Here is a 27,989-nt window from a genome sequence, read left to right on the forward strand (position 1 = left end):
TGGGCTTCAATACTTTCATGAACAAACCTGAAGTCCAGCCAGAGGAGCCACTCGCTGGCTTCCCAGTACTCAGCCAGCATGATGGCTATGATGGTCACCCCTCTGCTGTCTGCGTGGGTGAGCTCCTTCTTAGAGCTGCGGGATTCCTGGTAGGCAGGAGTCATGAAGGGACAAACAGCGAGGGCTTCCTCCACTCCTGCTGCCACCCTCCGTGCACACACATGATGAATCAACCATGAAGTCCAGATCTTCACTTCTAAAGCGACCTACGAGTCATTAATATCCCCGGTCATGCCTCCTTCAATGTCCATCCACACTGGCAGCCCGTCGTGTCTGAGACGGTGGTGGATCCTCTTCACCAGGTCTTGGTGGTCCCACTGCTAGGAGAGCATGACGTGCTGCGGCATCTCCAAATCTGGAACCTTCAGAGTGTGAGCTCCAACGAAAACAGGGAGAAGGTAGCCATAAGTTTGTTGCTCCATAAGTATCTTGTTTCCTCTGTCTCCTGGTTACAACATTGGCAAACTTTACAGAGGTCACATGTTTAAACAATTCTGATAGTGACCTGTGTTCATTCAAGGTGGAGTCGGTGATGCTTCATTTCAAAATAAAAGACTCAAATTGATATGCCAAACACAACAACTGATTCTAACTGAAACCTACTTTAAAATGAGAAACAAAATGTGATTCATTTCTCACGGGTCATTTGAACACCTCCCGAGAGGAGCTCAGGACACTGCAATGATTATGACTCATGACTGGAAATCTTCCTCAGTTGAAACAGAGGAACTGGAGGTGGTTCTGTGGTTCAGGTGCTCTATAGTTATGGAGTGGTGACCTGCGTTCATCTGCCTCCGGGACGAGCACTTGCGTTTTCTCCAGCAGGTGGTGCTGTATGCTTGGAATCAAACGTGAACGTTTTAGCTAATGTTGGACCTTTATTCTTCCCAAAAAGAGAAGAAAAGAAAAAAGAAATTTTGCTTCAGCACATTGTTTCACGGATGCTGCTAGTAATGATGACAAAAAACATAAGGAGAAAATACGTTAATTCGATGAAAAGCGTGAACAATATGAAGAATAAAAGTTGAAAAGCTGACCAAAAAGAATCAATAAAGTATAGAAAAAAATTGTTTACGTGTATATTTCATACAAATCAACCAATAATTGTAACGTCTATGGGCTCGTTTCTCTTGATCCAGCAGTTATACGCTTTTTTCCTTCCAGGTCAATGATATTGCCATGTTATGTATTCCAATATTATTACAGTTCAACATCCGACCATTTAAGAAATGTATTTCTTCGTTTATTTTTACATTTGTCGGTGGTATTTTCTCAGGTAAACGGCAATACAACTTATAATAATATAATAGTATCAATTGCGATGACAACGTCTTCTTTTATTATAAAACATCGACAGTTCATGATCTAAATCCAGTGACTTCTCATTTTCTACCAAGATTTAATAAAAATATAGCGACATTTCCGGTCATGAGTAAGTTGGATGAATTCCTACATGTCCCATGATGCCTTTGTGATGCGTGATGTCGCTACGTTGCAACGTCCAGTGCCAGGCTGGTGTAGCGCAGTGGAGGCCATATTGGTATACATGTAGTCGGCTTACACTTTCATGGAGTGTCTGTCGTTTTGGGAGTGTTAAAACATCTTCTCGGGGTTCGTGCGTGGGTGCCATAACACCGGCGACTCTGCCAAGCGTTGACGGGGAATCGTCTCTGTTCGGTTGTGGTCAAAATGAGTCCAACCGATGCTAAACGAGGGGCTAAACGCAGGAAGAACAAGCGGGGCGGTGGCAGCGGCTGCGGCGCTGTCTGCACTAGCGGAGGCAAGGCCGGCGCTACCTTGGCTGCTTCAACACCATCTGTGGTCAACTTCTTAGCACCGGGGAGCCCTGGCAACGGGACTTTGGGCTCAATGTCCTGCGTGAACGGAGAGGTGAGCGTGAACTGTAAACCCGAGCCGAAGCTAGAAGCTAGCAGTGTTCTCATCGACACATCTGCTCTGGGCCTGAAGAAGGGAGTGAGTTGCCCGAGCTAATGCAGACTTCCAGTGACATTTCTGAGGAAATGCCTTGCACTATGTTGTATAATTAATACGAAATACTACCCGCATGTTTACATTGTTCCTTTGAACCACCGGCAGTTAGATTAGATCGAGGCAACCGTCTGTAGCCGAGGTTCAGGGTTAGTGATCGGAAAGACAACAACACAATACCCACAAAGTATTGCTTGGGTAAAAAGCAGCACCAACATGACGAGAATACTTAGAAGTATCCATTACCTTCTTTGACTGCGATAGTTTTGACCCGGTACTGGTACTTACCGGATGGAGAGAGAGCTACTCAGTGCTAATGCTAGCAGTACACAAGATCCCTCTCCGGGCCTCGGATTGCTTCAAAACTTACCTCCTCGCTGCTGCTCACTTTTCACTTTCATCCTGACGATTTACTCTGCGCCTTACATAATAAAAAACACTAGAACGAGGGGCCACATTTGTTTTGCTTCAGTTCCTGTGTTGTGGTTTCGATACACCTGCTGCAGTCTTGTCATGTTGGATATCTCAGTATGAAGATGAATATTAGAGACAAGACCCTCAATAATAGCTCTGTTGTTTGAATCTCTGGACGCAATCGCAGTCTGTCAACAGCAGATCTTGTCCGGTATTAACTAGGACTCCGGAGATATTCAGCAGGAAACCTTTTATTAAATGGAGTTCACAGCAGACTGGCAACGTTGTTATGACATTTCTACCTCTCAGTTTTTAACTCATAGGATAAATATGAAAATATGTCAACTATATTGTATTCGCGTTGTTTTAATCGTCATAAACTGTGTTATATATTGAGATGGGAACTTGTGCCTCTCAAATAGGTCTGCATTGACTAGTGTTAGTCGCCCACTGCCAATGCTCCAGTACCATCGGGATGACAAACTATTCAAACCACATTTTGAGCAATCAAAATGTTACGTTTCAAAACAGCGCTTAAAACTGTACAAATATTCACTATTTACAACTCTACAATCACACAAGTCTGTGTGTTCATCCGCCTGTACACATCATACAGCGACAAGTTTACTAATCTTCAAGGTAGTCGGGGACTAGTCATAGCAGCTGTCCAACTCTCCAACCAATTTCTAATGTCCTTCTTTCCTTAGGCCAACAGTGTAACCCCTCAGTTCACCGAAGGACCAGTGAATGCCGACTTCTCTGGAGTCCTTCAGGTATGTTTAAGATTCTCAGCTGGGTTCTCTACTGGTTTGCTAATTTGTAACTGCTGATGGATGTTATCAGTCATACCTACACCGGCTACATATACACATACAGTTGTTCTTTAAGGCCACATTTTGTTGTGCATGTTGCATTGGGAACGTTGTAAAATATTACTGGAGCAGTAATGCTGGACAAGGAAAGGGTGGAGGAAGGGTTGCCATCAGAATTATTATGAAGGTGGCTGTGCTGCCAATACTATTGTAAAGCAATGACAGCATGTACCCCTCAGTAATTGTGGTAGTCACAGCAAGAAGCCAACAGAAAGGGAGATCAGATCACTGTTAATATTATTGTTCCACTTGTATAAACGCTGTACGATAAATTAAGAAATATAATTTGCACTATCCCTTCAGCTTGAACCAGGGACATGCTTGTTATACTGCATGCTTTGGAGGACACTACTAGTCTATAAAGATGGATTCATGGTTTTTATACAAGGACCGCAACAATGAGATGTATTGTAGATAGATGGAATTTAGCAAAGCAACATTGAAGACATTTTACTGAGACTCTGTAAGATGTGGATTGAGTTGTGGTGGAAGACGAGCAGTTATTTTTCTTCCACTTTTGACCTTGACCTTGAGCTGTAAGTCAGATCAGAAACCAAGCATTCATGAGACTGCTTTCACGTATTACTACGACTTAGGTTTGTGCTCGATTCAACAGCTTGGTCTGATCTTGTTTCATGTACGACATCAACTTGGATATTAAAAATAAGCCAAATGTTAAAGCAAAGAGAGTAAAGGGAAATGTTAAAGGATGGTATCCATCAATGTTCAGAATCAGGAAGATGTTTTATATTAATGTGTATAATGTGGTCTGACCTTAAATATTGTTCTTGAAATGACACAGAACAACACTAATGCCGTGTAAACCTCCCCACAGACCCCGTTTACATTCGGCTTGAACCAGCGGGCGCCATACACAGCTGGCGATCGCTGCCTTCTTTGTCGCTGTGAGCGTAAGGACGGTGCTCTGCCTCCGGAAGACAGCGTCCTGGGACAGAACAGCATGGCACAGCCAAGCAAGACTCCCAGCTCCATCCAGCTGCCTCTGTGGGTGTGCACAGACTGCAGGCGCACAGTGGAGAAGGAAGACCGGAACACTGCTCTCGAGCAGTCATTGGGAGTGAGTCCCGCATGATTTAATAGAATTGCAAGTGAAATCTTGAGTCACCGCTGCTCCCAGTCATTGTCTTGTTTCCCTACCGATCAAAATGTCCTGCGTTGGCGCTTTAAAAGCTCTCAGTAAATGAATCACGCCATTTAATAGAGGAAGAAGGAATGAAAATTACGATCATCGTTAGTGCGATGCATGTCTGTTGGTGTCCTTCCTGAATCCCTCTGAATATCAGTGTTCATCACGCTGCAGCCATGCAGATGTTACCATGACACAGTCAAAATGTAGCAAATTGGGACACGTACAACACTCTCTAAAGTCTCTGTCCGTCTTTCTTGAAGTGTCACCAACACGCCTCTGGAACAGTGCTTAAATATGCCGTATGAAATGATCATACATCGTCTACTAAGTTGGTTCTATTGCAAAATAAGTGTAAAAGTATATGTCAGTGAATCAAATTCAGAGCAGTGCTGCACAAAGTGAGAGCTGGAAATGAGCCTTGTGTCAGTGGAGGTAGATCCTGGCGGTGCACCATTAGAAGGCACGTAGGAAAACCTCTTCAAGCTTCAGCTGTCGGAGGTGAAATATCAAACAGTTGCATGAAACATGTTTTAACACTGACTGCAAATGCCCACGGTTTTCCAACGTAAAGAAATGTCAAGTGATAACACTACCAAGCAGCAGAGAGAAGCTATCCTAACAGCGGTGAGGAAGCATGGCTTCTCGCCGGTAAAAGGCCAAGCAAGTCCCGCTGTTTACCCAAATGGATTCCATGTTTTGCACTGCTGACCCCTCTTAAGAGTTTTACATTTACATTACCATCCAGTATTGCTGTTCATCTCTGGTCCATCACGTTAACACACTTCCACCTCTCACCATAGTCAGAGTTGTTGCTTCCACTACAACGTAGTTCGAATAAAAGTCCATCATTTTCATGAACTATCTCTTCTCCCTAAAAAATACCCTTGACAAATACCTCATCATTCGCTGATATTGCTGCAACTTCCATCGATTCAGTGTGCAGAGCGTCGGTGTCTGGTACCTCCAGTGATGCCACTAGATGGCGTCGATCTGAGAACCTCCTCAGAACTGTGTATTTTATGGTATTATACGGAAACGAAATTCTATTGAATTTTTTTAGTATATACAGCATGACAACCCAGTACTACTACTTCTTAATTATGTGTTGGTTGATCTCGGTGACACTTTACACTTAATAGCTAAACTGCAGGTCCGTGTTTCTACTCGTTTGTTGGATTTTATTTCTTGTCAGAAGAGAAGACTGAGAGTTCCAAACACTCCATGGTTATCCCTATATCATACGCTTCTTTTATTCGAAGTTTTCAAACAACCAGCTCTTTTGTGTTGCATGTTATTTGTGGGTGACGATGTAGTCTCACAAATGTGCTCACACATTACACTTGTTAAACTTCCAGCTGGTGGAGTGCAAATGTCCCTGAGCCTTGACTGAATGTATAAAGACACTCTTTATGTTTGCAGCTCTGTCGAGACTCGACACACATTGCGTGGATCGATCTCGTGAATCACCCTATACATAATTGCTCTGGGTCATACTAAAAATGGTCGTGCACATGAAGTGCAGCTTTTGGTCATGTGTAAATAAATATTTTGTTCTGCTGTGTGAAACAAGTGAAAAGGTGGAATGGATAATTTATCTGCCTCAAGTTTGAACAGTCATTTTTCTTGCTTTTTTTGACCTGAGGGTGTGAAGCATGAGTTGCTCCGTTGTTCATCCCGAGCACAAACCCTTTGTTGCATGAAGACTAAAAACTAAGACCATCTGACCTCATCTCCTTCATATGCAAATCTGTCTGTTTCAATAGAAAGTACACGCCCACTCTCTAAGGGTCTTTAACAAAGTTTTTCGAAGCTACAGTGAATTGTTGCTGTGTGAGAAAATGCAGAAAGTCAGAGGATGTCTTGCACAGACTGTCATTAAAGGATCGCTGAATTGTAACATAGCTCAATTTGATGTTAAGTTACGAGGCCCATGTTGGCCCACATTAGCTTATAAATGTTCATCTTCAGATCTGCACTACCTTAAAGCACAAACCTTCCAATTCATTAGCATGGTTATATAATCTGGGCATGAAGCCATAACAAGTTAGACTAGTCATTGAAGACCCGTAACCTATTGATTCAGCTGTTTACTGTTTATTTATATTTTTTTCCCTATTTCTGACAGAACCAAGACTTTTTTCTCCACATGCCCATGAGTAACGGCAACCAGGGTGAGGACACGGCCGCCGGGGACAGATTCACCACGGCAGCACCAACATTACCAATCCCACCTGCACCAGAACTCGCCACATCATTGCCCACTGACACAGTGTGCACTTGTGACGCCTGCAATGAAAGGCGGTCAGTCTGAAGCCGTCATTCAAGTTATGTCTATTTAGCAATGCCGTCTGCTGACTGTATATGTTGAATTACAGAGAGCTCACTGCCGAAACCGAACGGGAATCACAGCAGCTGCAGTACCACTGGTCAGAGGTCCGCTATCTTGTACGCTGCATCTACCGTCAGTCAGGAACGTCACTGGCGGACATCCATGACCAGCCGCAGGAGTTGGACAAGGATGGGGTGAAGGAGCTTGTTGACCGGTAAAATCTGCTACTGCGATACCTCTTTTCAACAGCAGGGGTCACTAGTGGGCTTTGGCTTAAAGGGAAATCAAGCGGTAGTTGCCCTTGAATTGTTTTTTTATTATGATGGCCACATGCCCCATTGAAAACAAGTTTGCGTGTGAGGGTTTAATTTGGATATGGATATTGGATATTATTAAAAAAAATATTGTGATACAAGGCAGGGGACTCATGATGAATGTAAGATGTGTTAGTGTTTCAGTGAAAGCCTCTCTTGTGACAGACAATTCAAGGCGGGCCGGTTTGGTTCCACTCTGAGCTTTGTGGTGTCTGCACTAAACAAACAAACAAACAGACTTGCAGTCACCATCATGTGGATCCTGGAGAGGGCAGAAAAAAAGAGTAACAAACACTCCATTGATTGTAATAGACATTTATTTGCATGAGTCACATGTAGGAAAAGCATGGAAGATGCATGGAATTGACCTGGCTGTTTATGGATGTATTTTGTATATAAATACTGTAGATTTTAATGAACATTCCATTGCCTCCAAAACTGTAACTGTAAGTGCTACTTATTGTAATCACTCCAGCTGTAAAAGCAAGTATTAACAACCCGATTGTTTGGTGCCCTTTTTGATTCAGACTCTGTGAGAAGGACCCATATCAGCTGTACCAGCGGTTGGAGCAACAAGCCCGCGAATACGTATTGGAAATGAAGGTGCGACTGCTGAGGCATCTGTCCACGGGTCCAAAGACAACGGGCCTGGCAGGGACTGTGGCTGCAGCCCACGGCCCTCCTCAAGCCCACCAGTTCATCTCGCTTCTGCTGGAGGAGTACAACGCCCTCTGTCAGGCCGCACGCACCATCAGCAGCTTCCTGATCACCCTGGTGAGTTTGGCCGCACCTGTCTTCAAGCCGCCACCACATATGGATTGGACTCAAAGTTCCGGACAAGGTGTCATTGGTTGTTTGTTTTTCAGGAGAAGGAGCATCTCCAGAAATTCCAGGTGACATGGGAGCTACACAACAAGCACCTTTTTGAGAATCTGGTGTTCTCTGAACCGATCTTGCACAGCAGTTTACCTGCACTGGTTGCACAGCTAAAGTAAGTGGCTATTTTAATTCATTATCAATGTTAAGTTATAGTGGGAATTATTTGGATGTTTAACCTAACCAAAGGTGGATTTCAAACTGCTTTAAGATCACAGTTCTAACTCAGTCTCGAGGACCCAAAAAAACAATTCTCAAAATGATGTGAGAGTTTACTCCATATTCAGATTTTTTTCCACACACATTCACCATTTGTTTTATTAGTTTGAGTCACATATCCGTGCCTTCAGTTGTAAGATGTGTTCTTTTGCCTCAGAGCTGTGTGACAGATTCCCCGGCAAATACTATTCTGTGAATAAGCATTGAGTCTCTGTCAGTTAGAAGCCAAAAATACCAATGAATTATTCATTTTCATGTCTCATGCAGCGCACGCAGGAGCTAGACATCACAGTGGAAAATTTAGCTTCTCAAAAGCAGTATCGGCGGCATGACATCAGTCAAGTTCGTCTTTGACAAGCCAACTCATTATTAAAAAGAAGGAGCAAAAATTCCCAGCTGTGTTACCCTGAGTTTTGACGTGACTTCACATGACACCATAAATTTGAATTTCATTTTCCTTCGGGGGCCAAAGTTAAAAGAAAATAAGTTTTATTGCACAGCCTCTGCGCGATGATTTAATTAGCTTTTGATACATATCACCTTCTGAGACAAAATAATTTATTGTATGTAGCCTGATTTTGTGATTTCTTCGCAAAAAAACAAAACAAAACATCTGAACTGTTCCTCAGGCACGGCACCTCCTCACTTGACTCCTACAATGAGGATCTCTACAGGACCTTGTTAGACACTTTCCAGCAGCTGCAGCAGGAGATGCATTCTGTTGCCACACAATGGCAGGAGTGTGAAAAGCGCATTGACGATTATGTCGATGAACAGGTAAACTCGCTTTCAAAATCACTGTGAATGTTGGTCATAATCGAAGTCTTTCGCCGCAGCTGCTCTTCAAGGTGGATAGTCAGGGTGTGTCAAACCAAAGAATCGAGCCACACACGTCGTTGATTAGCAAAACTGTAAGTCAGAGACAGAGTTGTGAATACTGTGAGTGCAGTTTTAAAGGTTTTTTTTAATGTTTGCAGACATTGAAGTCGAAGCAAAGGATGCTGAAGGAGGACTGGGAGTTCTTCAAACAACGAAGATACATCGAAGAGCAGGTATGAGAAGCACCAGAAATTAGGTGTGGTGTGTGACCATTTTCACAAGTGGCTTGGGGGTTTGTTGTTAATGCTGTGAATTTACATCTTGTCAGCTTAGTATTCAAGGTAACATCATTTCCATTCCATCATTGTATTTTTCAATGTGACTTGAAGGTTTGTAAAACTGTAGCGTTTGAGTCAGGTCCATGAGAATAAAATTTTGTTGTTCCTGTTAGGTTCAACCACACGCAAAAAAGATGCCCTGCGGTGACGGCAATTTCTCCGACACAATGAGAATGCTTTCATCTCGTCTTAATATTCCAGACTGTCCGAACTGCAACTATCGACGAAGGTAAGTCTCATCAATTTTACATCCTCCTTTTTTGAATGAGAACATTTTCATTCAGAACTTCATGAATCAAGTGCGTTTCACTTGGATTTCAAACTATAGCTGGTCCATGTTTTCAAAGAAGTCAATGGTTGTGAACGTCTTGTTCGGTGAGCAGGTGCACATGTGACGACTGCAGTCTCTCACACATCCTGACCTGCGGCATCATGGACTCCCACATTACCGAGGAACTCCACATCAAATTGCCGCTTCCAGAGGAACCCTCCCAGGAATACCTTTCGCAAGTCCACCCTCCCAGCCTCTCCTCTGGAAGCTCAGCATCCGGCTCCAACTCCAGCTCTCCCATCACCATTCAACAGAACCCGAGGCTCATTCTGCCCGAGGGGGATACAAACACATTGTGAGTCTGGTCAATAATGAGTCTGTTCGCACATGTGACTTAGCATACATCTATCGTTCTGACAAGACCCTGGATGCTTTGCAGCATCAGCGACGACGATGAAGTGCCTCCGTTGTCCAATAAGTTTGGAGACATGTACCCTGTAACTCCGGGTTATGAGGACAACAATCTCGTGAATGGTCTCCACAGCGACATGAACGGGAAAAGCGATAAGGCGGCACTGAAGTCTGGGGTAAGTTTTCAGATCACAGCTGTGGTTCCACTTGGTTTCTGGTGCTGACCAATCTCTGCCCCTAGTCGTCACACATGAGCAGCAGCAGTTCATCAGCTGGTGATGAGGATGAAACTGAAGTTGCTGGCAACCATCAGGGCCAGCGGGAGGAGCCTTCGTCAAAGAAGAGCAACACTCCTCCGCCTTCTTACAACCACCACCAGCAGGTATTTGAATGAATGAACTGAATGTTGCGACGAACACAAACAAAGTTGTTTTGGCATAAACCATATGATCTGGCAGAAAAGTAAATCAATAATGGCCACAATATTTATCATTTATTAGAAAGCTTCTGAACTTTAAGACTTTCTCTGTCCTGCTGAAGGTGGAGCAACTCCAACACGCCTGCGAGTGCCACGTGTGCAGCCAGGAAACCTGCACCCCCTCCCTGGGCTCGAACACATGCCTGCTCCCCAATCACCTCCATGCTGGCTCTTCCCCTCCATTGGGACACCAGTTCTTCACCGATAGCAAGACTCCAACGAGCCCACCGGCCCACCATCTCTACCCTCACATACATGGCCACTTGCCCCTTCAGAACTTTTCTCGTCCTCTATTACATCCCACACTCTACCCTCCCAGTCCTCCTCTAAAACACAAGGTGACGCTTGCACATGAATCTAGATTTGGTTCTCTTGACTTGGTTAACTGTTATGAACGTTTAGCTGTTGATCATCTTGACGGCACAGCGACTTAAACATCCTTGTTTTGTTTCAAGCCTCTACCCCGTAACTCCACATCCAACCACTCGGTGGCCAAGCAGCCAGCGTTCAGCCCATCACTACCGGACCACTACCAGAACTGCTTTGGCAACACGGGTGCAGCCGGCGACTGGAACAGCTCGCTGCAGTGCTTCTCGCTTAAGTTTGAGAACTTGTGCGACACTGCCGCGATGAAGCCGTGGAACCCTTCGGTGCTGCTGCCAGAGTCGTTACCAGGTGAGAAACGTGGAGGGAAATGATGTTCACTCAGGTTCAGCTTCCTCATGTCTCTGACTTCTCATTACAGGCAACATGCTTGGACCTTCCCTCGCCGACGTTCCATTAGCCCCGACGTCCATGAACCCTTTAGGCGAACATCCCTCTCTTCCCACTCCTGTCCCACCTTCCTGTACGTCTTCGTCATTGTCGTCATCTTCATCGTCATCGTCATGTTGCTCTTCGGAAGCCAAAGAGCAGAAGAAGAGTGGCGCCAAGAAGAAATGTCTATACAATTTCCAGGATGCCTTTATGGAGCCAAATCAAGCTTTGATGGCAACTTCTGCGCCTATGTCTTCGTCCTGCGGCGCCGCCACTGTACAGTCAAGTAAGGAATTGCTCATTGACCCATAGTATATAGTCTTTTATTCCAGTTTTCGAGAGTTGAGTGTTTATATTATTTGACTAATACTGAAGTTTCTTGAGCCATGCATAGACAAATTTGGAGGTTGGTGCCTTTTCTCTGATGACGATTTGGATGTCTGCCCCCACTCTACTATGGCAGCTGAGTTTAACCCTTTATTGACAAAAAACTCCTCATAGGTTTTTCCGATCTATGTAAAATTCATCACCTGATACAAAGGTGAAGCTCGGCACCTGCATCAGGCTTCTCACTAACAAGCCTCCTGAAGCATCCATGTTTATTAAATTTGAAAAGGACTCTAAAGGTTCTAATTTTGTCCGGAGGCTTGTTGAGGAGTGGTGTTTCACATTTTTTCAATGTAAATTCCCAGTAAAAACCGTCTGCTGCAGTCAGAATGGAGATGACCACCTGGATGCTCAGTCCAACCTCACCAACAAAAAACACTTTGGGAGGAAAAACTCAGTAATGAAACTCCTTGTTATATATATTTTAAAAAGTTCTTATTCAAAATTTCATTTAGAGTATTTACATAATCTCTGAGCTCTTACCATGTTAAAAAGTTGAAAATCCTGTGGTCCTCCCATTATTATTACACAAGACAAGCTACTCTAGTACATCCTCCTCCCATTCAACACTACTGTATTGACTTTGTTTGCAGAGCCCCCGTCCTCTGCTGTCAGAGAAGTACACTGAGTAGTTCCGGTAAAAGAGCATATCAAAACTTGTCAATTCTTCAGCCATCCATTCAAAGTAAACTCAGGAAACTGTTTTTTAAGGAATCCCCAACAGAATCAACCCAGTTGTTTATGCTACTCATGGGCTTGACTGTCACAAAGACACTTTTTGTTCTTCAACTTGACTTGGATGTGGGTCTCCCCTGAACTGTGATACATCACAGCCGCCTCCATGAAATAAAGCTCCGGAAGCCCATTTCAGCTCGGTTGATTAGCTGATCCCTGCCAGACCGTTAGCTGTGGCGACTGCCTGACAAGACGCTCCAGTACGGCAATGCGCTCGATTCTCAATCTGCTCTAGTCCACGACCAACAAATCCCATTCCTGGCCACCGACATGGCCTGAGGACTTTTGTATTCTAGCTACGGGTTCAAGTTCAACCTCATCAGCCATGAAGCCGGCACACGTCAGTCCACTTCGGGGTGGGGTCCTGAATAAGGCGGCGTGCCGTTTTACGTTTACCGTGGAAGTACAGCAGGCGTTGGAAATGTTGTCTTTCAAAATTCAGCAGTTTGGAGCCAGTCAAGCGCAATTAGTATGCCCCATCCTTTCTTCTGCTCACTCGTCCGTGTCAGGTACTGGTCCCTTCCAATGCCATATGGGGCATGATCCAGTCGAGTGACTGGGATTTCTATGCTCTCATCATTCAACAATGTCATGAAAGTATCACTGTTGCGTGTTTTCCATTTTCTGGTTCCCTGGTAGTCTGCATAAAAATCCCTGCACACCCTGTGTCAGCTCCCTTTATGAGGCTCAACTCTGAGCTGTATTACTTGTCCCCCGTAGGTGACGTGTTCCACAATCTTAGCAAAGAAGACCACCGGCACATCAGCCCTGACACAACCAGGAGCGGCTCCACCGTTCTGGCCGGGCTCTCTCCGTTCTCTGTCCCTTCCCTCCCAACTGCTCCCAGTCCTCACCTCTCCACAATGGGGTCGAAGCCCTTCCCTAAGATGGCTGCTCCAGCTCCAGAGTTTGCAGACGCCCACCAGGGTCTGTGTCTTACGCCTGCAGACCCCCAGGTCCCGTCAGCAGATGTCCCCATTAGTGCACCACCAAGTGTCTGCAGGTAAGTCCGGTTGCGACTTGGAAAACGGATCGATTTTGGATGAGTTTGTGCGAAATAACCATTTCACTCTGGCTTCAGCGATCCGGACTGTGAAGGCCATCGCTGCGAAGGGAGCGGCGTATACGATCACCAGCCGTACGACGGAGAGGAGAGTCCGGATGATGACAGCTGCTCGGAGCACAGCTCCTCCACCTCCACGTCCACCAATCAGAAGGAAGGAAAGTACTGTGATTGCTGCTACTGTGAGTTCTTTGGACACGGAGGGGTAAGACCAACACTTTGGATTGAACGTTTCGCACCAAGGCCGGAAGAGTGATGAACAACAAGTGCCTGTTCTCCAACAGCCTCCCGCTGCTCCCACAAGCCGAAACTATGCAGAGATGCGCGAGAAGTTGCGCCTGCGTTTAACCAAGCGTAAGGAGGAGCAGCCAAAACGCGAGGAGCAGCAGCCCGTGGTGGAGCGGGACGGCGGTGGTGTGGAGGACCATCGGCGGGTGGAGGACCTGCTGCAGTTCATCAACAGTGCAGATAGCAAACCCGCACAGAGTTCCAAAGCAGCCAAACGGGCGCGGCATAAACAGAAGAAGGTAGACATCAAATCTTTTTGATAGCCTCACTGACTTTTCTAGCCAAAATATGTTGCATGTTTCAGTAGTTTTCATTTTCGCAGCAGGAAAACATGGCTTTTGTCAGCACTGCCATGTAATTCATTTTCTTGAGGTCACAATTGTCTCACAAAGGTTGTTTTCAGTGGATTCATTGCTGTGTACACATGGCCCTAGAGTGAAATACAATATCAATACTTGATCTGTCGTTGTTCAGTTCTGCATGATTTTGGTCCACTTGGTGACCCACCACACCTGACGTGTATTAGTTCACTCTTCAATGCAGGAAGCCGCTGATAATGGTCTCGACTAACCACCTCCACGGTTGTTGAAATGTCTCTCACATTATTGCCTTGATGGCTACTATTGTTGACTGACAACCACGTGGAGATTTCATCCTCTGCTCTTTTGTTTTTCAGATGGAGGAAAGGGCCCGTTTAGAAGCCGAGGCTCGTTTGAGGGAGGAGCAGCAGCTGTTGGAAGAGCAGCAGCGGCGGCTGAGACACGAGGAGGAAGAAGCCGCGCTGCAGAAAGAGCTTCTCCGGTTGCAGGAGCTGCAGCAGCACCGCGCCGCCAAGAAGAAAAAGCGGGAAAAGGCGAAGGAAAACACGGCTCCCCCTCAGAACAACCCGCAGCCTCTGAAGCAGACGGCCCAGAACGTCCTAGATAACCTTCATAACGGGAAGTCACAGCTGCTACAGAACCTCATTTGCCCTCCGGAGCAGAGGGCTGCCAAGTTTGAGACAATAGCCCGTCCCATTACACGGAACACCCCAAAATGCACCGTTGAGAAGACACTGTCCACCGAAGACCACGTCCCCGGCTCTTCTCCTCAGCTGGAAGTCGGCAGTAAAACGAAGGCCAAGCATTCGGCGAAAACATGCGAGGCTGCTGTGAGGAAGGAGCAGGAGTCTCTCAAGGCTCCTGAAATCCCAACAAAGCTGCCCAATGGGGTCTCCGGTGCCAGCATGGACTCCAAAACCTTGCGGAGCCGACCCACTGAGGCTTTGGCTCCTCTGCCTGAACCCAGGAGAGAGGACAGGAACAACAACAGAAGTGCCAGTGGAAAAAGGCAGCAGCAACCTTTGACCCAAATCAAGGAGGACAGGAGAAGCCCACCTGTGTCCAACCCCTCCCCGTCTCCCCCTCCCATGTCCGACCAGCCGGAGCAGAACGGCAAACCTCCCAGTGCTGAGTCCCCCCAGCCGAAGGGCAAAAACAAGAAGAACAAGAAGAAGAAGGGGGACAAGTTGAACAACTCCATAGGTTTGTCTTTTTCTTTTTTTAACACTGAAGTTACACAGCGACCCTGGATTGCGTTGTCGCAATTGACTGTAAATAAGCAGTATCATCATGGGCCAAACACAATGCCGCCCCCACACTTCCTCAGAAAATGACAGCATTTGTTTACATGATGCAACACTTTAGTGTGTTGTCTTTTTAAAGCCTGCAGGATGTCGGTGCCTCACAAAGACTCATGTTTCCATTGGTGTTTAAGTTCTCTGAACTCACTAACGCTTTAAACTCTTGTCTGTGCTCTTTTAGATGATGTTTTCCTGCCTAAAGACATCGACCTGGACAGCACTGAGATGGACGAGACCGAGCGGGAAGTGGAGTATTTCAAAAGGTATATTTTGAAGGTTATTTCTGGGACGTCAGGGAAAATGTTCCTAACTTGGTTAACTAAACTAACTAACTTGTGTTTTTTACTTGGATGTGCTTCGCAGGTTTTGCCAGGACTCGGCCCGGCAGACTCGACAGCGACTCACCATCAACTGGTCAAACTTTAGCCTGAAGAAAGCGACGTTCGCCGCACACTGAAGTCGTCGGCGGTTGCCAACACAAACCCGATCCGCACCGTCACCCGTCATCCTTGCTGAACTTCTCTCTCCTGCTGTGCCCGAATCACACCCGCTGCCTTGCTTCGTTCCCATCACTGTGTGGCCCCCGTCCCACGCAGTCCAGACAGGACATCTTGCAGAACTTGAACCAGAATTCTGAAACGCTACTGTAGTTCTGATTACTTTTCCACGCGTGCTTGTGTGATTTTTAGAGTCTGATTTGGGCATTTCTCTTGACTGAAGCAGAAGTTATGGTCTGAAATTATTTTCCTGTATCGGCTTATGTGTAAGTCAAGATACTTGTGTATGAATGGTTTTCGTCCAAGAAAACAAAAATATTATTGAAATGGTAAAAAAAAGAATAATTAATTATGATTAAAAGCTGTATTTATGATATTGTGGCTTACTATCCAGTTGTCTTCTCTCCTCTTCCACCAATCTTAACCGCTGGCTTGACCAACCGTGCTCCGCTCAAACCTTGCTGCACTCAAAATCACACAACGTCCACAGGAAAATACTTGATGTTTTTTTTTGTTTTTCATAGGTTTTGTTTGATTTTTTTTTTTTTTTTTTTTTGTTTCCTTTTTGACCAGTAGCCAGCTTGTATTAGAGGTCAATCCAAACAATCGATCCTGACACAGTCGGTCTGACAGAGTGTGTATTGTATTAACACTGAGGCCTAACTGGCTACTTTTAACATATTGTTAAGTAAATATTAAACATTGTCTTTCTTTTTGAAAGATGGAATACAGTAGTATGGCAAGCTGGTGTTTTCATGTGTCACATCTTATTTCCTTCGTGCATGGGGAAAGATGTCTTCATGTTTTGGAGGGAGATTAGCGACGATCATTGCGCATGCTAGTAAGTGCGTGCTGAAACCACAGAGCTTGGTTGACAACATGGCGTGTTCGGAGACACAACAGAGTATTTCATTCATACAGTATTGCCAAGTCAAGTCAGTAAGTACCTTCAACTTCGGGCTAAACACGAAATTTCTACGTGGAAAGTTGCACACAGGTTTGTGCTCAATGTTTTCACTTTCTAAATACTAAAATATAAACTTGTTGGGGGGGGGGGAACTCAAATAGTGTTTTTAGCAAACGTGCTAACTGGGGAGAACACGCTAATTTGCCCCTTGAAAAAACGCAAACTACCACGGGCCGTCTTGATAAATCACTGATTTATTGAGTGCAAGCCAACAGGGTTTCTCGTGTTTAGACCGCATTTGTCCCAAATATTTCTCGATTTTGTGCTTTATTCCAGCAATAAAACACGCAGGAGGAACCGCCGTCAACTGTTGACTAGCATCGTGTTAGGTGAGTTTTACGTCAGCGCTCTAAAACTTGACAGAATCTTTCAGAAACACGTTTTAAATCATCTGAAAACTTCCCTTGGTTCACGTTTACAGGGTGGAGGCGATTGGACTCAGGTGGCGATGACGTCAGGGATGTCACGTACAGGGCGATGTCAGCATGCTAAAGGCTAGTTTTACTAGCATACGAGCCGATGACTCGCAGGTAATTTATACCTCTACTATTGTCAAGGCACCGGAACCGACTGTTCAACACTTATGTCCACTGGTCCCCGGTTGTGTGTGTGTGTGTGTGTGTGTGCGTGCGTGCGTGTGGGTGTTGGCTTATTCCCTTTCAGCGTCTAACATGTTTCATTGTCGCCGTTTTAATATGTGGCAACAATTTCAGATTAGAAGCAGTTCGACCTCAGTTCAACTTACTTAAGTTCCATGGCTCGATTTAGACTGAAGACTGTAGTCATTCAGGAGTTTAAACATACGTATGTTTGCGTAATTGAGCATTCATTTAGCGCAATCCTGAACCACACCACTAGAGACTGCTGTGAGAAGTCAGACGTCAGTTGACTCCAGTGTTGGTCAATCTCCTGAATATGACTTCAGTTGTGAAATCTTGGACGATCGGTTAGAATTACATCAGAGCGAAATTAGGTCAGGAGTGAGATGAGTTACCAGTCACCTGAAACACATTTCTTCACGCAGAAATGAGTAGAAAGTAGTCAAGTCAAGCTCCCACGCGACCTGCCCTCAGTCTGTCACCAGAAGACTTTGTTTCCGACATCCTCACCTCGCTGTTGAGCTTCAAATAGGCTTGTGGTCTTGTGTAAAAGGGAAGTGGGCGAAAGCTAAATGTCACAATGGCCGCTTCCTCTTTTAGCTACAATGGTTTAAATACTTTTCAAGTGTGCTTTATGAACAGCTGAAGAATTCAGGGGTCTCCGGTGAAGCCCATTGTAATTCATTGTTCAAGCAATGTGTTGTTTTTCCAGTCAGTGATAATCACTACAAGTGGATTTGAAAAAGCATCCAAGAGCTCAAGGGTGAATTTAAAAGGTCCTGACATTTGAGTTGGGGCTTCTCCGTGAATGAGAGGTTTTCACGTGTGTGTGATGGCCCCTGGCTTGTGTGTGATAGTTCCTCATGCGTATCAGAGACTTATATATGTGAGTGAGTGGTCTTTAAGTGTGAAAACCTCTGCATGCATTTGAGGCCCGAATACAAGATATTGTGTCCTTGAATATGTGTGGCGTCACAGTATGGTTTCTTCCGTGTGTGTGTGTGAGAGGTTTTCACGTGTGTATGTTGGGGCTGTCTCATATTTGCCAGAGGTTTTCACACCTTGTTTGTGAGTGGTTTAGTAAGTGTGTTGATGGATTTAAATGTGGCGGCAAAAGGTTTTTGACTTATCAGTTTGGTCCAGAGCTGTGTGCGCGTGAGGGTTCTCGCATCGGTGTGAGAGGTGCTCTCTCCCTCCAAACTCATATGTGCATCAGCTATTTGGGGTTTATACCCAGGGTTCTCCCCAGCACTTTAGCAGCATAGGGGGTCCATACATTGGGATTTTCCCTGCGTCGGGGTGAAATCCCCGCGTTTTCAGCCGTTTTCACATGAAACGCTACCACCGCCTGTCAAGTAGGACTCCGCCTTTTAAGGTAGACCATGAAGGAAGACCATGAAAAAATGTACAAGGTGCTCCGTCGTCCGTCCATCCATCCGTTCCCCTCAAACGCCAACACTCGAAATATGAGCAATGTTTCCCTCAGTGCATGAGATGTTCTCATGTATGGCTTCATTCCATGTAGGGAATCCCCTCCTCTCAGTCAAGCTTGATGCCAAGTTCCTTTTGATGTTCTGAAGGAAAAAAATGGCAGGACATCCTCGACAGGAAGCCTCCAAAAATAACAAGCACCAACAACAAGCCTACATTAAGTAAAGGGTCTCCACGGCACTCCTCAGCGAGGTGTTTACAGTCTAACTTCCCTGGCTTTTTGGGAATTCCCTCCTTGGGAGCGGGAAATTCCCATTCTTTTAGGATCCACTCGGGATTAAAGGCAGAATTCATCCCACATTTGATGTCTCGGGTGTTAAAGTGACACTCAGACGTGACATTAAATGAAACCTTTCTGGGGGGTTATTTAAAATGAAGAAGTTCCCAGACGCTCAAACAGGGACTTGTGACCATTTTGTTCCACTCTTGTGTCGGTGGGCTCATTTATGCATGTGTGAGGAAATAGAGTCACCTGCGAGTCCTCAAGAAGGTGGCTGCGTGGGTATGTGATGTCTAGGGGGAGCCCCTCGTGGGTTCAAGGGTTTACATTGTTTCTTGAAGCGCTTCTGTCCTGCATTTACAACTGACTTGACGACTACGCAGTGGTCAGCCACAAATGTTCCCCAGTACGGATAAAATATGACTCTTAGATGCAATGTCAGATTTTTAAATGCCATTTTTTAGACTAGAAACTGAAATGACATTAATGTTCAATGAGACACTGTTTCAGTCTTTGCTTTATTGTATTGAATCTGCTGCACAGTTGGCATGACCTTGACAAATTGCAACTTTGCGTTCCGTTGACTGGTAAAACGAGAGTTTACAGAGTTTACTACTACTTCTACTGAATGGAGCGAGAGATGACATTGTCTCGAGATGAGGTTACTTCAATCAGTGCAAGTTATTTGGCTCACACTAAACTGGCTGTGTCGAGTGTCTTTCATCATCAAGTCATTGGTGCACATGAATGTCTTTCAGTTAACAAGCGAGTTATAGACTTGCAAGGTGCAACGTCAATGTAAGTCAGTAGTGTTAGTGTGATAGCAACGTTTTTTCACTGTGCTTAATATGTAAGGTGTCAATTAACGGCAAACAGATGTTGATCTTATTGAACATTTTATCGTTATGAATCCCAATATGTTTGACAGCAGGGGTCACCAACATGCACCAGGTAGCCCAACCAAGAGAGTATCCCACGATATAGATATATATATATATATATATATATATATATATATATATATATATATATATATATATATATACACACATATACAATGTTTTATTACAATATAATATATAGTATATATAGTTATATAGTATATATAGTTATAATACAGTATATAATATACTATATTATAATATAATAAAAAATTAACTTCGTAGGTGTTAAATAGGCGAGGAATGTAATATTATTAACAATATAATAATATTAGTATGCATACTTTTATGTGGTAACCATCTTATTACGTTTGATTTTGTGATTCCTTTTTCCTTACACCATAGGTGATTGTTGTGAATGCTCAGAAATGAGACAAGTGTTTGAGAGAAATATCATATATCATCCTTGATATATATATATATATCATGAATTCAGAAGTGTGTACTGTAACCGATGGCAGCCCTTCGGCTCTGACTGGAGTAGCTCATGGTTGCTAAAAGGTTGGTGACCCCTGTTCTTCGGAGTGAAAGCTTGACCGCCAGAGCACCGTCTTCCTTGTTTAAGTTCCCCTCTCTGTTGCATGAGTGCATGCCTCGCCCTCTGGCGAGCTTTGACAAGGCCCAGTTATGTTCCCTATAAAAGCCTTTGTGCCGGCTGATCTCATTGTAATGGCTTCTGAGTTGCTGGCCTGTTCTTGAGGGCCCCCAAAGTTGGCTACATTACATTCATCCCACCGGCCACTGCCACGGTTGGAAAGCTTGGTAGTGCGTGCAAGCCTTGTATCGACTTCTCATTGGCCGATGACAGAGATTTACTGCCTGCCTGCCTCTTGCTTGGTGGCAGGGCGTAACAATTGCGAAACCTGTACATACTCACAGAACTTTAGTTGTGTCCAATTCATCCTCAATAGTCAACACACACCCATTGTCTGGAGACACCTGACCAAATCTTGAGATTTGTGGAATATTTGCAGGACAAACATGTCCTCGACAAAGGAGGCTACGGGCCGAAGAATGTCTGATCAAAGTCCACAGTCTTGATAAGCCTGTGCCACGTCATGAAGTTGCAAAACCAAACATCAAGTTTTCATTTTCGCTCGGACGGGACATAAATTAAGAAGAGACACCGAGCTTGTCGCAACACTGACGAGTAATTCACTGGCACCTCTCCTCTGACCTACTTCCTCTTCAGCAGCCGGGGATGTCCAACTTCCCCGTCGTAGTTTAGCTAACTCATGACCATTGAGTCAGTAAAAAGTACAGTTTGTGCCAGAGCGGTATTTCAGGCCGACTTTTTTTTGGTCACAAGTTCCATTCCGAACACAAACCGCTGATGGAGTTATAGAAGCTCAAGCTCGAGGCTCCTCAGTGTTGTTTTCGCCCCCGAACAGCTGGGAATCTGTCACAGGACGGCATGTTAATCAGCCAACGCAGGGACGGGGCTTTCCACCAACACACATGCTCACTTAAGGCATACACTCAAATGAAATCGCGTCAACAGTTCGGCTTTTATCTGTGGTTTTCGCTCCAGGCTGCGCTGGTGCTGAGTTAAAACAAGTGTGCGCCCGTTTGTGTGTAACAGACAAGTGTATTCTTCTTACTACCTGCATTTTTTACTGACATTTACTGACTTTTTCTGGCTATTGACCTTTTCTTTTGCGCCATGCTTTTATTTTCTGACGTCTCTTCTCACATGTTGGTCTGTGGTGTCTGGGAAGAGTGTTGCCAAAGCACAGGTCAGTGATTTGACGAATGAGGTTAGTGTCTTGGAAGAGGAAGACGGTGAAGGAAGGAAGGAAGGAAACTGCATGGAAAACGTTGAGGTTTATTGTCAGGAAAAAGGATGGCAAGGAACTTCATGGTACGATGATGTCCCATGCATCAGGAAAAAGTTGGAAGCAAAGAAACTGGTTGAGAGATGAGGAGAGCAGATGGGAGTACTTGGAGTACAGCAATGTTCAGGCAGTTGGTTTTAGTGTGTTGGATAAGCTATATGAGATCAAAGGAAGAGAGTTTGAGAGAAACATGGTAGTGAGTGCTGTGTTGGTGAAGCTTCATGAAACAGTGTCCTCATGGTCAGAGCTCACTAGATGGCACTCTCTGCTCTAAAGTCTTAGGTTTCAACTTTTTCAATGAAACCACACAGCCTTTTTAAATGTCAAGCGTCGCCGCCTGTGCTGAGATTGATGACACAGTTTCATGAAGCTTCATCAGCCCATTACTGCTGGAGGAGCTTTCTTGGAGCAGCATCTTACAAGCGCAACCAATACTTTTATATTGTTTTAGGCTGAATTAGACCCAAGGAAACTGCAGTCGAAAAATCTCCTGAATTTGGGCAGTGTAGTTGGGGAATAAGAACAATGAGATAAGAACACATGTTCAGTTAACAATATTTTATTACAAAAATAAACACTTCAAATCAGTATCATTTCTTTAGTAGAACTGTCAGTGAGTCTTCCACTTAAAAAAAGTCCTCGTCATTTAGGAGAAGAAAAATATATTTAGCATTTTCAAAATAAATATGTGATTATTTATATATTATACATAAGCCATAATACACGTTAAAATAAAGCACCACAATAAGAACTTAATGAAGCATATTTCATTCACTTGTTAGGTGTTGTCTCTTGGGTAAGTTTGTGTTGATGTCATTTTTATTTTGCTTAGAAAAATATATTTTTAATTTATCACAATCAATACGAATTCAAAATATTTTTGCTTCTCAAATATGTTGGGACACACCCCCCAATCCGGAAACAAATAAATACGTATCTTTTTTTATTTTTCGCAAGCCAATGCATCATGCTTCACACAAGAACTAGTTTTTAAAAAGCTTATGCATAAAAGACATCTCACTCGTGTCTGAATGTTAAGAAAGTGCAAAAGATTTTCAGTTTCATGTTGAGGTATATATTTATCGTCACCTGAACAGAACGCGTTGTTTTTCTGATGTCCTCGTTGTAGCTTTTACTCCAGAACAAATTCATAAGAAGGCTGCTTAGTTACCCTTGAAAATACAGAAATGGAACCTTAAAATCTTTAGTGTAGTGCTGATGGCCGCCGGTCCAGTTGGCTGTTATAGTTTGGCGCACTCCTCACAGTGGTTGAGATACTCTGCAGCGTCCGTATCACTGAATATGGCCAGGCAGCGTGGACATTGAAGCTCGGACAAACCGACATCGACACTTCGCGCCAAGTTCTGCGACGCAGCCGCAGGCAGCTGCTGCTGCATCTCACATTTTGTCTTGAGCATGCGCTCCGCCGACTCCCGGTGTCGCCTGGACGATATCCTGTGTCCAATGTGCACGCGACAGACAGGAGCCGCCTCGCGGTTTTCAGAAGCAGCTGCCTGCTGCACACGCACGTTGTTAGTAAATGAGTCAAAAAACAGGAAGCGGTGTCATGGATCCTCACCTGCTTGTGGACGTGCTGCTTTAGCTGGTGTATTTTTTCTTTCAGCTCCTGGATCTGACTCTGAGCTCGCTCCCTGTCGGCACGCTCTGACTTAAAATCTTCGGTGTAGATCAGAACCTGTAGACACAAAACACGGACACGACTATTAATGTGATTCAAAAAAACGAACTGGATATTTCCTTTTTTTAAATGTATGTGTGTTTTGCTACTGTAGTCTGCCACTGTGTAGTGTGTTTGCTAACTTTGTTTGTTTCTGAGGTGGTTGTGTGAGAATATGTGTTTTGAAGTGTGATTTTGACAAGTGTAGTGATTTTGGCGTGTTGTGTATAAATGTGTAATATATAGGGCTGGGATTCGCTTAAAATAAAAATAATTAATTAGAGAATTTGTGATTAATTAATCTCAATTAATCGCAGTTTAATGGTATCAGAATATTTGTCACAAGAAGCCACACTTTTCAATTTGAATGAATGTGGCATATTACTGAATCAAATGATGGAGCCATACATACATTTAAACAGCAAAATATTGTTTGTTTTGCATCAGTTTGACAATAGCCCAATAAACCACGATGGTGGCTATATTCAAGTTTTTATATCACCTTATTTAAACTAAAGCTCTTTTAATGTCTTGAAAATATTTGTATAAGAAATTCAATGTTATAAGAATGTCAAGTCCATTCAGAGTAGTGCAAACCCTGGCCATTGTGTAGTGAAAAACATCTCTGAACAAAAACAGATGCTTTTGTTTGCTTTTGTTCAGGGATTCCTCCATGTTTGTTGTTGTTGTTCTCATCCTAGCTGCCACGTGTCTTGTGCATCAGTGGGATCAGTGGCCCAGGAACCCCTGCACTTACAAAGGTTCCCTGTTGTCTGGAGGGCAAACTGTCAAATTAAATTAATTAATCGTAAATAAATTGTGAAAGTCCCACCACTAATGTGTTAATAATGTGTGTGTTTTGGTTCCCCATTCTAATGTTACATGTCTGTTAGTGTACAAATGTAGGAAAGCCGGTCCACCTGCTGCTCCAGCGTCTGGATGCGCTCTCTGTCCTGCCGCCTGTCGTCTTCCATTTCTCTCTCCAGTCGCTCGCACTCCACCACCTTCTCCTCCAGCAAGCCGTTGAGTCGGGAGATTTCATGGCGAAGCAGCCCGGCGCTGACTCCCCCCAGCCCGGGCACCATTCCCTGGCTGGCTGTTTCCCTCAGCCTCTGACACAGACCTTGGATGTAGTCCTCCCTGCTGGAGTCGTACTTCTGCCACTGAGTGTTCAGACCTTGAACCTGAAACAGCGGTAGATAGGAAAATATTATTTACCGTCACACTTACAGTAGAAGTTCTTCACCCCAACAAAAGAGATAAACATTTAAAAATTCTATTTTCTAGTTCAGATAAAAACTGAAACGAAAGTGCGTCAGCAGCAAGAGAATTGATTTTTCTAATTTCCTGGTCGTCATTTTCCACGCCAGAGTCGGTAACAGGTATGAGTAAACTCACGTAGGCGACCCGCTGCTTCAACTGTCTGTTCTCCTCCTCCAGCTGCGAGATCTGAAGGTTGACGTCACTCCTCTCCGATGACTCTGTGAACTACAAACAAAACTTGATACCTTGCAACATGAGCACATGCCGGCTCATACCCCTCGGGGGAGTGTCGTACCGCTTTTCCCTGCTGCTCCACTCCTCCTCCTCCTGCTGCCGTCTTCTCCTTCTCCAGCCTGGCCAGCAGCTCCTGGCACACCTTCACCGTGGCGGCCAGCTGACCCCGGAGCTGGTCGGCTTCCTCAGCCAGAGACGAGTACAGGACCGCTTGGGTGGCGTCCCGCCGCTCCCTCTCCTCCAGGGCCGAGCGAAGCTGTTGGATCTCCCGGTCTTTCTCGTGGTCCGGCTGATGCTGGATTCTCTCCAGCTCCGCATCTTTGGCTCTTAGCTGAGAATTCAACCTCTGGATCTCCTGTGGGAGAAGATCCAATCACATCACTTAGGGACATTAAATGAGATGTGACTTTAAAAACCCCTGATGAAGAAGAGCATATCCAGAGGTTTCTTAGTCAGCGGTTCATAACATAAAAATATGGTTTCGAGAAACCATATTTTCTCAAGTGACCAACACTTGAGGAAGAAGAGCATCCCCAGAGGTTTCTTATTCAGCGGTTCAAAACACAAAAATATGGTTTCGAGGAAGGATACTTGAAGAAACACAATTGTCCAAGAGTCTATGAATAGCATTCTTTGAGCCTGAAATATGAAGCCAAACTGAATAAAATATCAGATTATATACCAGATTATCAGACAGCACCTTATCACACAGTGACGGCCGATTTTCTCCTCGAAGCACAAACATGCACCAAATTTCCTCCCATCTGTTTCAAGCCTTATCTTATCAGACATTCCCAGGTTGACTCTAGTTTTTGGTGCACTTTCCACCGGTATCAGTTTATTTAAAGCTCTCGTGGCCTCATTTGACGATCTGGATTTGGCCCCCTGCCCTTCACTTTGACACCTGCCTTGGAGGAAATTATGAGGTTGCTGAGTTACTTGTTCACTGAAGATAGTTTTAACCACGACAGAAGGAATTGTGAATTCATCGCGAGGAAAGCTCAGTTAGTGATGGTCAGCAGAGGATGTGTCCACCAGGAGGATCATTTAGCAGGTGGCTCGCGCTTCAAATGAGACTAACAAGAACGGGACGTTGGCCAGTTGAATGAGAAATTTGTTGCTCGCAGAAATCTTTTTAGCCTAAATACCTGAATCAATAGACGGCCGGAGCTAAACATCGCACCATAGAAACGCAGTCTTCTGTCTCTTCTTCTGGGCTTCGAGCGAGGCATGGGTTGATTTCATTCAGCTGAGGGGGAGGAGGGGAGTTTGACAACTCAATTCCAGGGTGTTGCCAACATTTATTGAAAGAGCAAGAGCTTGTCAGGACGCCAGTGAAAACTGAGATCACTTGAAGGCGCTGTGACTCTTGTCACATTGTGCCTCTTGAGTACGTCGGAATGTTTTGAATTCCATGCATAAACAGTTGCATGAAAATATATTTAAATCAGACTTACATCTGAATATATTTTAGAGAGACATATACTTTTTGTTGCTAGACGTCAGAAGAAACAGAATAGCATTTAACAGAATTATTTCACATAATAAGAGTATAAGAAAGTACAGTTTAGTAATATAATAAATGTTTTTAATGAAATATGAGAAGGACATTTCAAATATAAGTAAACAATAAAGCAAAAATTAAGGTGCGTAAAAATATTCTGATGGTGTTTTATTTGTACACATATTTTCTGAATGTTTATGTTTAATATTTAAGTTTAATTTCTTTTTAGAAGTACAATCACATATACAAATAGAACTATCAATTTTCACACCTCTTCTTAAACATTACCTCACTGCAAATTAATTTTTCTCTGCCAACAAAGCTCTGTTAAGGAATAGAAACATGTTAGATAGTTTGACAGATGATGCCAATAAGTACCCGTAATTGACATGCCAACAAAAGCTCCAGGAGGAAGACACCTGCAACCTCTCTCTATTCTGATCTCCCTGAGGGGATGAGCTCCCTTTTTCTGCTGCTTGACCTTGTCATCTTTTTATCCACAGTCGGTGGTGAGGGAGGATTGATCAAGGTCTTTGTTACAGTCCATAAGAAACAATTTATCTGATACTCCAGTCATTCACGAGCAAGATCAGGTGTTGTATTTCTGAGCTTCAACCTTCCACCTAACCTTTTGAAAGGTATAAAATACTCTGCACAGTGACTCGCCTGCACCTTCACACGCACTGACACACAGGAATGTTTGGGTTGATAGTAGTGAATTTACCGCTGCCAGTTTGGACGCCTTCAACTCAGCATCGTTGTTCTTCTGTTTCAGCTTACAGATTTCTTTACACAGACTCTCCAGCAGGGACTTGGAGGGTCCGACGACCACAGACTCGTTATCTCCCACCATCACCCGGGTCCTCTCGAATCTGGTGAGTCTGGTCTTCAGCTCGGAGATGATATTGTCCTTCAGCACCATCTGTTTGTTCAACAGCTCCATCTCCTGTCGGGTCTCATGGTACAAGGTGTTCAAAGTGCTGTAGCTCCTGCTTTTATCCGCGTTCGAGCTCACTGTTTCCATGGTTCAAGTCCTGTTTTACTCAGAAGGTAGTCCGGCATCGAGAGCCCTCGGAGGTGCAGCAGACTTGTGGCGCATCAAACTGGCGAGAATAATATCCCCGCGCTGGGGGATTTCCTCGGGAACTTCCCCGTGGACTTTTTTTAAAACTGAGCCCAGTCTTTCTCACACACTCACCGAACAAAATGAGTAACAAACCCGGCATTCCTACACAATTGCCCCATTTTGTATTTACTGAGGTGCGTTTATTTACGCCACAGGTTTGATTCACGGCGGAGTTGTTTCATGTGAGCCGTCAGAACAGACGGCGGGCGCTGCGTTCACGGAAGTAGTAAACTGGAGCTTCGCC

The 27,989-nt window shown here is 44.5% G+C and overlaps 2 protein-coding genes and 2 long non-coding RNA genes across 8 annotated transcripts in view; 3 read left to right on the forward strand and 1 right to left on the reverse strand.

Annotated features, from left to right (window-relative positions):
- Nucleotides 1-1,566: 1,566 nt before the first annotated feature.
- Nucleotides 1,567-16,630, forward strand: fam193a (family with sequence similarity 193 member A). Of its 2 annotated transcripts, none has more exons than XM_053857639.1 (23): nucleotides 1,567-1,950; nucleotides 3,171-3,236; nucleotides 4,171-4,413; nucleotides 6,611-6,786; nucleotides 6,861-7,028; nucleotides 7,656-7,902; nucleotides 7,995-8,119; nucleotides 8,853-9,000; nucleotides 9,060-9,134; nucleotides 9,201-9,275; nucleotides 9,494-9,609; nucleotides 9,764-10,006; nucleotides 10,073-10,238; nucleotides 10,304-10,444; nucleotides 10,603-10,878; nucleotides 10,996-11,215; nucleotides 11,286-11,582; nucleotides 13,139-13,421; nucleotides 13,500-13,686; nucleotides 13,766-14,008; nucleotides 14,446-15,292; nucleotides 15,572-15,653; nucleotides 15,754-16,630. In XM_053857639.1, exons 1-23 carry the CDS (start codon nucleotides 1,750-1,752, stop codon nucleotides 15,845-15,847), a joined length of 4,719 nt encoding a protein of 1,572 aa, XP_053713614.1. In that variant the 5' UTR covers nucleotides 1,567-1,749; the 3' UTR covers nucleotides 15,848-16,630. The 2 variants fall into 2 exon arrangements, with proteins under 2 accessions (XP_053713614.1, XP_053713615.1); XM_053857640.1 differs by having other exon boundaries at nucleotides 1,568-1,950; nucleotides 10,091-10,238.
- A 135-nt stretch (nucleotides 16,631-16,765) lies between these two features.
- LOC128754536 (uncharacterized) lies at nucleotides 16,766-19,981 on the forward strand. Its single transcript, XR_008413930.1, has 3 exons — nucleotides 16,766-16,884; nucleotides 17,131-17,183; nucleotides 17,276-19,981. It is a non-coding gene; the product is annotated as an uncharacterized LOC128754536 (long non-coding RNA).
- A 2,517-nt stretch (nucleotides 19,982-22,498) lies between these two features.
- On the reverse strand, nucleotides 22,499-27,876 carry tnip2 (TNFAIP3 interacting protein 2). 2 transcript variants are annotated; one of them, XM_053855074.1, is made up of 6 exons: nucleotides 27,344-27,876; nucleotides 25,177-25,470; nucleotides 25,017-25,106; nucleotides 24,539-24,802; nucleotides 23,520-23,636; nucleotides 22,499-23,454 (listed from the first exon to the last, which is right to left on the reverse strand). In XM_053855074.1, exons 1-6 carry the CDS (start codon nucleotides 27,641-27,643, stop codon nucleotides 23,182-23,184), a joined length of 1,338 nt encoding a protein of 445 aa, XP_053711049.1. In that variant the 5' UTR covers nucleotides 27,644-27,876; the 3' UTR covers nucleotides 22,499-23,181. The 2 variants fall into 2 exon arrangements, with proteins under 2 accessions (XP_053711049.1, XP_053711048.1); XM_053855073.1 differs by having other exon boundaries at nucleotides 22,499-23,457; nucleotides 27,344-27,875.
- Nucleotides 23,402-27,989, forward strand: part of LOC128753399 (uncharacterized) — a 39,474-nt gene continuing 34,886 nt past the window's right edge. For all 3 annotated transcript variants that reach the window (XR_008413855.1, XR_008413857.1, XR_008413856.1), the window contains exon 1: nucleotides 23,402-27,494. This is a non-coding gene — a long non-coding RNA (uncharacterized LOC128753399). The remainder of the gene's footprint in view (nucleotides 27,495-27,989) is intronic.

The sequence above is a fragment of the Synchiropus splendidus genome, chromosome 2 (genome assembly GCF_027744825.2).
Source record: "Synchiropus splendidus isolate RoL2022-P1 chromosome 2, RoL_Sspl_1.0, whole genome shotgun sequence".
NCBI lineage: Eukaryota > Metazoa > Chordata > Actinopteri > Syngnathiformes > Callionymidae > Synchiropus > Synchiropus splendidus.